A 12,613-nucleotide genomic window follows, 5' to 3' on the forward strand; every position below is an offset into this window, starting at 1 on the left:
TGGTGCAGCCGACCCATAGGGTCTCTCCCTCCTAGAGTCCGAACGTTTCTCGTCATGCCCACATGCTACACGACATCCGGGACAACAAGGTGCGGGAAATAACAAGCTTCGGGGTGAGAGAGTTTCCCGTGCGTCCGTGAGGGACAAGAGGACTCTCGGCCATCCCTTCGAGAGGCATGGCCGTGAGTCCCTATGGCCCCTACGGACCACGAGGACCTCTCCAACCTCGAAATGAGTCGTTTCCCGTCATGACATGCACGTTTATACGATATATGAACGTAACAAAAAAATGAAACACATGGTATTGCATGGGATTGCATGAAATTAAAGAAAAAGAATCTAACTTGCATATAACGTGCACTTTATCACTTTATTGCCTCGTAACGAACAAAGATCGAAGAGCTCGTCCCTTTAAATCATAGAAGAGTGTTACCTAGCCCCGATGTACGAGGAAAAGAGTCGGGGAAGTGGCAAAGGGAGTCGGAAGACTCGGCTGGACGTCAAGGGCAGTAGATGCCCGTAAGACAACGTTCGTGGCAGCCGGAGAAAATCGAGCTCGGCACACTAGCTCCGACCACGGAACCAAGTGAGATCGGGTTCCTCAGACTCCTAAGGGACAGATCTAGACGTTCGTGGATAGTTCTGAACGTGCCGGAGTCTGGACAAACCCGAAATGATGAGAGAAAGTTCGGTAAGAAACAATGAAACCCGATAAGAGAGTGAGTGAAACGGAGGTTATGCACGGTTGTATGGCTCTCGGACCGTGACCACCTCTTCACGGGGGAGAGTGGGGGTTATGAGGGACCCTTTGAATGTGATGGCACGACTTGCCAAAGTCGTGGAAGGAAATGGCACGTTGAGGAAGTCGGGTGCACCGAGTGAGGGTTCTTGGAACCCGATAGTTCTCACGGTTGGAACGCGACGTTGGAGGCTTCAAATGGAGAATCTAAGCTCAGAAATGGACGTAGGGGATGAGAAATATGTAGGATATGAAGTTTGGTTGTGTTTGACTTAAGTCGGGTCGGGCGGCGATCGGAATACCGGGTGGTTTTCCGTTGATTTTGGCCGGTTTTGGCCACGGGATGGGTTGTGCGGGGATGAGGGAGTGGGCTGGAGGTTGAGAGGATTTTAGAGAGAAGTTGGCTTGAGAGAGGATGGAGTTGAAGAAGTCATTAGAGTTAATGATGCTAGAGAACTTATAGGAGGCTTTAATGATGCAATTAATCAAAGTTAAGTGGGGTTAGGGGGAGCTTAGGGTGGCTGCCGAAATTTCCAAGGTGATTAGGGAGGGGAAGATGTCATGTTGAGTGTGGGGAAAGGAAGGGAAAGTTGATGGGAGGTGATGGATGGGAGAGATGTGTAAGAGGGTGTAAAAGATATTTGAATTGTGTGGTGGAGGGAAGGGAGGAAGGGTTGAGCCGCCGGCCATGGGGTTGAGCCGTGGCTAGGTGAAGCTGAGCCGCGGTTTGGGGTTGAGCCGTGGCTTGGGATTGAGCCATGGGCTCTTCTTGGCTCAGGGAAAAGTCAAGAGATGCTCGGGGCTCAATTGGTTACGCGTGTGTCTTCCGTGGTTTGTTTGAGCCTTGAATTATTGATGCACACATGATTACGATTTAAATGAGCTCAATATTGGCACGCCTCCCATGCGGGATTATTCGGCTGTCTTAGGGCTCCAAAGCCAGTTTTGCCTCGTTCGGGCATTCTGAGTGGAGTTGACTGTCCCCGTTCTCCAATTACTTCCTTGCGCACTGTATCGTTCGTCTCGGTGCGCTTTTTTGTCCTGTGCGGGATCGTTGGATCGCCGTCCTCGACCGAAGATCATTGGCTGAAGGTGACCTAAGGATCCGCGATCGAGGCTTTCTCAGTGTTTCCCGAATGCCCTGAGGTGTTTGAAGACCGTTGTGGCCTCCGTTTGTCAGAAACGTGCCCCGAAGACTTGCCAAGAGGCGTTCGCGACCACTGAAATGTCACTCGAGAGACCTAACTGACTTGCTTGGCCCGAGGCGAAACGATTTCCCTAGTCCTAGGAGTTGTAGGGAGTGAGTGGTGTGAAGCTTGGACGTCAACTTTCCACCGAATGAGTTCTGAGTGCTAGATTCTATTTGACGGAGTCCATTTTCCTGGGTCGGGGTCCACTCGGGGGACGAAGTTGAATTCAGATAGGCATTCTGAAACTCATTTCGTGGTCGTGATGATCCTTGGGTATTTGCAGGCCTGTTTCCGGGTGCCGTTTACTTGTCCATGGATTGGGCCCCTCGAGAGCCCCGTCAAGAAAGACGTTTGTGAGAGTTTGGGGGAGCTCTGGCTTTAGGCAGGATGCTTCTGAAGTGCGCCCGGATGTGCCATTGGTCATTTTGGCACCAAGATGGATTTTTAGAGTCCCCTATTGGATACTTTCTGACGCTCCGGTGATCCGGCGATGAATAGTACCACAGTGCCAGCTTCTGTTGCTTCGGGGCTCGTCGTTTGTTTACTCTTCCAATTGCCCCTCTGTGTCTTTCTTTGGTGGACCCTGCTTCCCTCTCGTAGTCCACTCTCGGTGGCCAAATCATGAGTAGTAGCCTGAGCCTCGACCCTACATTCTTGTCTCTGGAGCCGGTGGGCCAAAATGGGGTGCTGACACCATCATATTAGGATGAAAGAGGGTGATGATTGGAAAACTGCTTTCAAAACAAAACATGGTTTATTTATGCCATTTGGATTGACTAATGCGCCAAGTACTTTCATGAGGCTCATGAATCATGTTTTGCGAGCCTTCATTGGAAAATTCGTGGATGTATATTTCGATGACATCTTGGTTTATAGTAAGAGCTTGAATGATCATATCCATCATTTGTAGCGTGTTCTTCAAGCATTGAGACATGAACAACTATATGCTAATCTGAAGAAATGTACATTTTGCATGGATCGAGTTGTGTTTTTGGGATTTGTTGTTAGCTCCAGGGGTATTCAGGTTGATGAGGATAAGGTGAAAGCAATTAAGGATTGGCCGATGCCGAAATTCGTAACTGAGGTAAGAAGTTTTCATGGTCTAGCCAGCTTTTATAGGCAATTTGTGCGGGATTTTAGCACGTTGGCTGCACCATTTCGGAAGCGTTTCATTTCTAGCTCTAAGATAATAAAAGCCATCGTGTAAATAACCAACGCCAATAAGTTTATTACCATAATAAAAGTCGCAAACATCATGCTTGAAATCAAACAAATATCCACTCCTAGTTAAACTAGAAACATAAATAATGTTCCGATAGGCGTTTGGTAAAACTAAAACACGATCTAGAAATAAAACACGTCCATCTAGATGTAACGAAGTCGACCCCACAGCTTTCGCCGCAACACTTGCTTTATTGCCGATATTCAGGCAAACCTCGTTCCTTCCGAGGACCCTACTGCTTGCTAGTTCCTGCATAGAGGTACAAACGTGCGAGTTCACACTAATATCAAGAACCCAAGCTGTAGATGAACTATATGAACCATTGGAACTAACATAACAAGAGATAGACATACCTTCTAAAGGTTTCTTTCCCTTGTTTGCCTTCAACGAGGCGAGGTACTGGGAACAGTTCCTCTTCCAATGTCTATCCTTACCGTTGTGGAAACAAGTTCCCTTATCCGCAGCAACCTTTGCCTTGCCCTTTTTCTTGGTCACCTGCTGACTGTTGAGGAACAGAGCCTTTCTTGGACTTCTTTTTCTTCTTCCCAGTCTTACTAGAAGAAGTACCAGCCACAAGAATGAATTCCTTATCCTTCCTTTTGTTGTTCATTACATTATGTGCAGTGACCAACATGTTCAGCAGCTCAGACAACGAACATGATAACTTATTCATGTGAAAATTCACAATGAACCCTAAGAAAGAATCTGGGAGAGATTGAAGAACTAAATCCACATGGAGTTCTTTATCCATCTGGAACTCAAGTTTCTCAAGCTGCTGAATCAGCCTGATCATCTTTTGCACATGAGCTGCGACTTTAGTTCCCTCCTGCATTCTCGCACGAAACAATTCCTTCGATATCTCATATCGTGCGGTCCTACTATTCTCCCCATATAACTCCCTCAGATTCTTCAAGATCTCACGAGAACTCTTCATGTTATGGACAATGTTCAAGTTACGGAGCCAGTCCGAAAAGTTAGGCCCTTTGAGCCTATTATCATTCAGTATGCACGAAAGAGGATTCATAGATTTCATACTTATCATACTGCAAAAAATAACAAGACTAAATTAATGAATTTATGTATATATAACCATAATGAATATGGACTTTCAATCAAAATGGTCTCCTACTATCTTTTCGAATCCTACACTTCCAAAATAGGAAACGGGAATCCTAATTGGAAAGATTCATAGCGGGTGATTGAATTCTCATAGAATACTAATTTTCTCAGGTACCTGCCATTATTGGAAACAAGCACTCTACAAGTGAACAACTCCTTGTTCAGTACATCTCAATGTACGGCTCAATCAATTCGGCTCCTAATACTCTGGACCTCAGGTGCCTACCATTATTGGTCCATCATACATAATTAAGTCTGACCCACCATACCCTAGATGTCAGCTACTTCAGGTGCTTGCCGTTATTGGCAACCGACAATCTAAAACATCACATATTTTAACATTCATGCAAAAGGATCTCTTAGTTTGTCTCGTGCCCCCGTGTGTCCACGACCGACACAAAACAAATTAAAACTCTCTGGAGAATGCTTTGGTGGAGAGCCATGACAGAGGCTCGTAACCTCGTGCCATTCCCGACTTAATATTTTAATTTGGAAGATTTTCTATTTTGGTGACGTAATTACTATTTGGTTTCACTTTGCACATTATCCGTATTCACGCATCATATGCATAAATATATATTCGGAATCGATAAAAGCAAGATCATGGACTTACTATTAGCCTAATCCTAGAGCCACAAGAATTAAGCAAAATTTCCTAAATCCATAATCACACACCATGCTCAAGATTTATGAAAGGAAACTAATAGCATAAAAGGAAAATAAATCGTGCCAATTTTGTAACTCTTTACAAAATATCCAAATATCAAATATTAGGAAATTTCCAATTTTGAAAAATATATAAGATATCGTATATCTAGTGTATCTTCCAAAATCTCTTTTGATATCAAATATCAAATCTCTAATCTCATTAGAATAGGATATCAAATATCCAATTTCATAAAATCAAATTTTACGAAAAACAATTTTGGTAATTAATTGTTTCCAAAATCTTATTTCCGAAAATATCGAAATTTACTCGTTACGCGACGAGCACCGGTTCTGGAAAGCCATGTCCAGTCTCGCGCTTCACAGTCGAGCCCAGTCGCACGCCAACCCCCATCCATCCGCACTTGCATTCCCCATCAATCACTATCAGCTAGTGGCCCCGTGATACACCGAGGTGATAACAGTACCATCCCTTTCCTACTCCTTGTTGATGTTTCCTTTATTTATTATTAATTATTGAAAATTATTATATTAGTCATGAACAATTGCATGGTAGCATAATTATATATGAAACTCGTGTTGTGTAGTCAATGTCGTTAACACTTCGATGAAATTATGGACAATCATTTGCTCTATTTATAACCTCGAGTAGTGGTGTATTGCAAATAAAGACTCCATCCCCAATACTGAGATTTTAGATGTCCTAATTTAAGATGATGATGCTACGAATGGGGCCTCGTGGATTGACCTCACTATAGATAATTGAAAACCTTAATGGTCATAATAATCTCTAGCAAAATAGCCACAAGCTGCTTTTTTCTTACTTTTTGTTAATATATTTTCTTAATATTCAAAAGTTTCTTCATTCATAAAAAAGTTGTATGTCAATAGATTTGATAGTGATTAAAATAGCATGATCACTTGTGGACTAACTGTGTTACCTTGAGGATAATATTGAACAAAAACATGAACTAGGATGAAATTGAAATGTAAATTAAAGATTAAGTACCACAAGAATTTATTTTATTTGGTCAACTAGTCAATGAAGGGGAATATTAGTTTTCCTATTAAGAACGGGGTGGAGTGTTTATTTTGGTCAATACTAGGGTGGAGTATCATTAGATAAAATCTTAAGGGTGGGGATTGTAATTTGCCCAAATGAAAACGGGCCATGCATAATAATTTAGAACTAAAAATTAAAACAAGTTACAAAAAGTTAGTTTGCTTGTACTCCAAAGAAAATTATAAGAGAAAATTGATTTAAAATTGAAATGTTAAAACATTCACGAAAGATAAATTTAATATCAAAATAATGACTATTAGTTATTATAATTTAAAAATAATTTAATATTAAAACATTCTCTTGGTAACTAAAAGATTCCGTATTCGATACTTAGTGGGACAACTCGTGCCCCTTTATTCGTTATTTAGAATTTCTATTTTATTATATTATACCCATAAGCCTCCCTTGTAATTGAAAAAAAAAGCAAAATAATGACTATCAAATTTAGTTGATTTAAACATGGTTCTAATAACAAAGTAAAATAAAAAACGATTCCAATTTACATATTAGAACTCATCATGTAATAGAAACAAAACTAAAGTAATAAAAAAATACATATTGCTTCTTACTATTTAATTAGAAATAATATTTAATAAATAATTAAATTTTGTGCAAGTAAAATAATATGTTTAGTCAAAATGTGTAAAGAATACATCTTCATCAAGGAAATTCATATCAAGACTGATAATTTCATTACTCCTTGTGTTTACAACATTCCACAATCTTGTTAATCTCGTTCTAACATATGATAAACCATCATGGCACCTCAAAGTCTGTTATACTATAGATAAAAACAAATATATGAATAAAGGTAACATGTCATGTAAATATGTGAAAATGAAGAATTGAATGAAAATATATGAAGTAAATACATCAATCAAAATAAAATAATGAACTCACCAGACAAAATCTAATAACGCCTTTCTAAAACAATCCAATAAACGTAAGATTAGACCAAATTGGCGTAACATAACTTTGTTGTTCTTTATATTTACAGCATTCCACAATCTTGTAAACTTCCCTATAATTATCTGCGTATCTTTTCAGGTCCCAATTTTTTAACATATGGTAAATCATTGTGCCACCTCAAAATCTTATAGATTAAAAAAAATATATGAGTGAAGATAAAGTCTCATGAAAATATGTGAAAAAAAGATTTGAATGAAATTATATGAAGCAAATATATCATAATTAAAAGAAAATGATGAACTCACCGAGCAAAACTTGATGATGCTTTTTCTAAAACGGCCAAAGTAACATAAGTTCGGACCAAATTGACGTGAGATCGGTGCTTATATTCGATAAGCATACAATATAGTATATATATACATAGATCAAGCTGGGAAACATATTTTTCCTAATTTCAGTTTATACTTCTTCCTTTAAATTTCACCATATCTTGAATTTTTCCACGACATTCCGACCTAAAGAACGAAAAATGTCTGAGGAGGGCCAAGATAAAACATCAGCCACATGAAACTTTGTGGTGGCATATATAAACATAAGAGCATACATCATTAATGCCAATGGAAAGGCAAACTCGTCTTCTTCCTATTCTTGTATCGGGGGGGAATTTACTTCCATGCAACCATTCATCCCAACAAATTGTATGGTCGGAAGACAACAGTTAGGCCCTACAAGCTACTTCAATCGTTCTTAGAAGGTCACAGCATAGATATTTCTGTATCTCTTACTCCAATTTTGTATAAAAGACATCGAAGAAAATATCACCCCTCCTCAAGAAACACACATTCTAGCACACGAACATCACAGTGAAGTCAGTATCTGATAACGGTGCTTCACAAGGAAGATATCTATCAGCTCGTAAGTTTAAATGACTCTCATTTCATAGCCCTCCTGTTATCAGATTTAGGGATCGCCCCAGCTTGTCGGGTGCTTGCATCGCGGATCATACGCATACAGCAGGAAAATATCTGGAAGTCTTCTTCATTCATGAGGCTTTCGTTTGTTGCAGCTAAGCTTCCCGTCTTCTTGATACTTGACATCTATCTGTGCTTGTTCTTTGGGCAATGAAGAAAATATCTGATGAGCTGGTTCCTTGGCTGTTTCTCTTTTCAGAATGTTGCGCCTGATATACGATAGTAGAAGACAATATGAACGAAAAAGCAAAAGGGACACACGGAATTAATTACCTAGTTCGTCAAAAATTCTGACTACATCTGGGGGAGCCGCCAAGCCAGGTATTCCACTAAAATGACGGCAGCGCCAATCCTCGAACTCCTCAAGTTCCAAGGCTAGTTGAAGCCATGCATAGCTTCAACTTCTCTAAGGTCACAACCTTAGTTAACATGTAAGCAGGATTCTCGCTTCCACGAATCTTCATCAGTTGCAAAGCCTTCTTTTCCAAGAGATGTCGAATGTAATGATACTTCAACTCAATGTGCTTCGTTCTCGAATGAAAAGCTGGATTCTTAACTAAGAAAATAACGCTCTGACTGTCGCTGTAAAGAATACTGTTCTTCTGCTCTTTCCTCAGTTCACACAAGAAATTCTGCCGCCATATCATTTCTTTACTAGCCTTTGTCATTGCTATATACTCCGCTTCTGTAGTAGACAAAGCCACTGTCTTCTGCAACGTAGAAGCCCAAGAAACCAATGTACCACTGAAAGGAAACACGTACACAGTTGTACTCTTCCTTTTATCAAGATCACCTGCCAAGTCAGCATCAACATAACCATTCAAAACCATGTTCTTGCCTTCGAAACATAGAACCCTCTTTGTGGTACCTCGCAAGTATCTGAAGATGCACTTTACTGCTTCCCAATGCTGCTTACCCGAATTACTTATATATCTGCTCACAACTCCCACTGCATGCGCAATATCTGGTCTAGTACACACCATAGCATACATAATACTTCCAACTACTGAAGCGTAGGGAACTTTCTCCATATGAGCAACCTTTGAATCACTTTTAGGTGAATCCCTTATTGATAGCTTAAAATGGCTACCCATAGGAGTACTCACTAGCTTTGCTGTATCCATACGGAATCTCTTCAAAACTTTTTCAATGTATTTAGCCTATGAAAGTAACAGCTTTCCTGCCACTTTATCTCGATTAATCCTCATACCTAGGATCTGTTTAGCCTCTCCAAGATCCTTCATTTCAAACTGTTTGGACAATTGCTTCTTCAACTTATACACCTCTTGAGCACAAGAGCCTGCTATCAACATATCATCAACATATAATAGCAAAATAATAAAGCAATTGTCAAACCTCTTGAACTAGCAACAATGATCAGCATTGCATCTGACAAACTCGATCTCATGCATGAACCCATCAAACTTCATATACCACTGTCTCGGGGCTTGTTTCAAACCATACAAACTTTTTTGTAGCTTGCACACAAGCTCACTGCTACCTTCGGACAAGTATCCTTCTGGTTGCTTCATATATATGTCTTCGTTAAGACCACCATGAAGAAAGGCTATTTTTACATCCATCTGCTCTAATAATAAATTCTCTGCAGCAACTATGCTCAAAACTAATCTGATAGTAGTTAGCTTCACAACAGGAGAGAATATATCTGTATAATCAATACCTTGTTTCTGTTGAAAGCCCTTCACAACCAACCTTGCCTTGTAACGCTTGCTTCCATCCGCCTCTTCTTTAATTCTGTAAACCCACTTGTTATGCAATGCTTTCTTACCCTTTGGAAGCTCAACTAGTTCCCAAGTGCTATTGGACATTAAAGAATTCATTTCATCTTCCATTGCAAGCTCCCACTTGCTCGAGTGCTCACGCTGCATAGCCTCAGCATAACATTATGGCTGACCACTATCAGTCAACAGAAGATAATGTAAAGAGAGCGAGTACCTTTCTGGTGCGTGATGTTGTCTTTTTGATCTTCTCAACGGAACTACCGGTGTACTTGGTTCTGCCTCAACAACCTCCTGGTCATTCTGAATTTTGCTAACATGTGAGTTTGTAATATCCAATTCAACAAACTGAGGGCTTTAACCTGAGTACCTACACTATCAATGTCTGGTGCACCCGACCTGTCTTTGTACAGAACATGCTCATTAAATATGACATCTCGACTTCAAATTATTTTCCGATTTTGATCATCCCAAAATCTATAACCAAATTCATCACCGCCATATCCAATAAAAGTACACTTCACAGATTTTGTATCCAGTTTGCTTCTAGCAGTAGCATTAACATGAACATACGAAACACAACCAAAAAGTTTGAGAAATGATAGGTTTACCTTTGTACCACTCCAAACCTCCTCTGATATGTCGTTATCCAAAGGAACTGATGGTCCTCTATTAATTAAGAAAGCAGCAGTGTTAATTGCATCTGCCCAAAATGTGTTCGGTAACCCACACTTCAATCGCATGCACCTAGCACGCTCATCCAAGGTTCTGTTCATTCGTTCTGCAACCCCGTTCTGCTGAGGGGTTCCTCTAATAGTTTTCTCCATGCGAATGCCATTCACAGCACAGTACTCTTTGAACTCATCGAGCTCATATTCTTCACCATTATCAGATCTCAAACATTTCACCTTCAGGCCTATTTCATTTTCTACCAAAGCTTTCCACTTTCTGAAAGCATCAAAAGCGTCAGATTTACGTTTAAGAAAATAAACCATACCTTCCTCGTGGAGTCGTCAATGAAGGTCATGTAATATGATGCGCCACCAAGAGATGTGACCGGTGCTGGTCCCCATAAGTCACTATGTACCAGCTCCAATTTCTGCTCCTTCAAAGTTCTACCAGCCTTCGAAAAAATGACTCTTTTCTGCTTCCCGAATACACAATCCCCGTATAATCCAAGCTCAACTGTTTTTAGACCTGGTAGTTTGCCCTTTGAACATAACTGTTTCATCCCCTTCTCACTCATGTGGCCAAGCCTGCAATGCCACAAATCTGCATCGCTATTTGCACTGGCGAGTGCAATGTTATCATGGTTGTTCACGGTCATGTACAGTGTACCTTCCTTCTTACCTCGAGCCACCACCATGGCCCCTTTGATTATTTTCCAGGAACTAGAGCCAAAGGACAGGTCATAACCCTCGTCATCCAACTACCCTACAGAAATCAGATTCCTCTTCAAAGCAGGAATATGCCTCACACCACGCAACTGCCATACGAGTCCATTCGGTGTTTTAATCCGAACATCTCCTTTCCTTGCGATCTCCAAAGGCTCGTCATCAGCAAGATAAACCTTACCAAAATTACCAGAAGTATAATTCTCCATAATATCGGCATTAGGAAAGGAATGAAACGATGCTCCAAAATCCAAAACCCACGATTCCAACGGATTGCTGACACTCAAGATCAGTGCGTCACTAATCTCCTCTGTTGCCACGTTCACTGAGTTGTCGCCTTTCCTTTCCTTTCTCGGTGCCTTACACTGATTCTTGTAATGACCACGTTTCTTCCAATTCCAGCACTAAATTGAACTTTTGTCTTGTCCTGACTTAGATTTATTTCTCGACTTCGATCTGCCTCGATGCGAATTTCCTGATTCTGATCTGCCTCTATTTTCTGTACTCAAAGCTGATCCCGAAGTTTTCCCTGATTCTTTTTTGCGAATTTCTTCACTAATTATCGGATCTCGAACTTCATCAAACTTTAATCTCGCTTTCCCCGCCGAAGCACTAACAGCAGTGACCTTTCCGCTCCAACTTTCTGATAGAGACGACAACAAAATTAGGGCTCTTACTTCGTCATCAAAATCGATAGCGACTGAGGTCAATTGAGCCGTTATCAAATTGAACTCATTCAGATGTTCGGCAACAGCAGTACTCTCCGACATCTTTAGGTTAAACTGCCGCCGCATCAGATGAACCTTTGGTGGTTTTCTCCTTCGCTGTATGAAACGCCACGTTCCGCGACAACGACAAACAAATCACACTCATCGCCTTCCTATCCAACACCTTCCATTCCGCTTCTGTCATCCCGATCGACTTATCCTCTAGAGGTTGCCACAAATCTTTACCGTAAAGATAATCTTCGATCTGCATCCTCCAAAACCCGTAATCCGATCCATTGAACTTTTCGGTCATCAATTTTCCTCCGTCCATCGTAGATTGCTCCGATTCAAACCCGAGCTTTGATACCAATTGTTGCGCCTGATATACGATAGTAGAAGACAATATGAACGAAAAAGCAAAAGGGACACACAGAATTGATTACCTAGTTCGTCAGAAATTCTGACTACGTCTGGGGGCGCCGCCAAGCCAGGTATTCCACTATTTTGAGTTAGGGTTACAAAGATATAAACTGTTGTTTATAAAGGGAATAAACCCCAATTACATCACCAATGGGCCGAATCGTGAGGTAGATAGGGCTCACAGTACTTCAGGCTCCATAACTCAACACAGGAAAAGTTTCATTTGAGGTGCATAAGACTTCAAGAGATACATATCAAGCATTATGTGTTCGAAAAACGGCAATAGAAAAAGTACAATCAAAGACAATGCTCGCAGCGTATTTAAAGATGTGTTGTAGTCGATAGAAGCCAAACTACAACTGGTCTGGCTCTTAATTTGTCGCTTCCATGGACATCTCGTCCTTGCATTGTGATCTGAATGTTTAGTACCCAACAATCAAAACAAAATGGATGAGAGTTGCCATGCAAAATAGA

The 12,613-nt window shown here is 40.8% G+C and overlaps 1 protein-coding gene across 1 annotated transcript; it reads right to left on the minus strand.

The window, feature by feature from the left end:
* Window positions 1-3,605: 3,605 nt before the first annotated feature.
* LOC116204302 lies at window positions 3,606-4,085 on the minus strand. The gene has a single exon (XM_031536396.1). The coding sequence runs from the start codon at window positions 4,083-4,085 to the stop codon at window positions 3,606-3,608; it is 480 nt and encodes a 159-aa protein (XP_031392256.1).
* Between the last annotated feature and the right edge of the window lie 8,528 nt (window positions 4,086-12,613).

This window comes from Punica granatum, chromosome 1 (assembly GCF_007655135.1).
Source record: "Punica granatum isolate Tunisia-2019 chromosome 1, ASM765513v2, whole genome shotgun sequence".
Classification (NCBI taxonomy): domain Eukaryota; kingdom Viridiplantae; phylum Streptophyta; class Magnoliopsida; order Myrtales; family Lythraceae; genus Punica; species Punica granatum.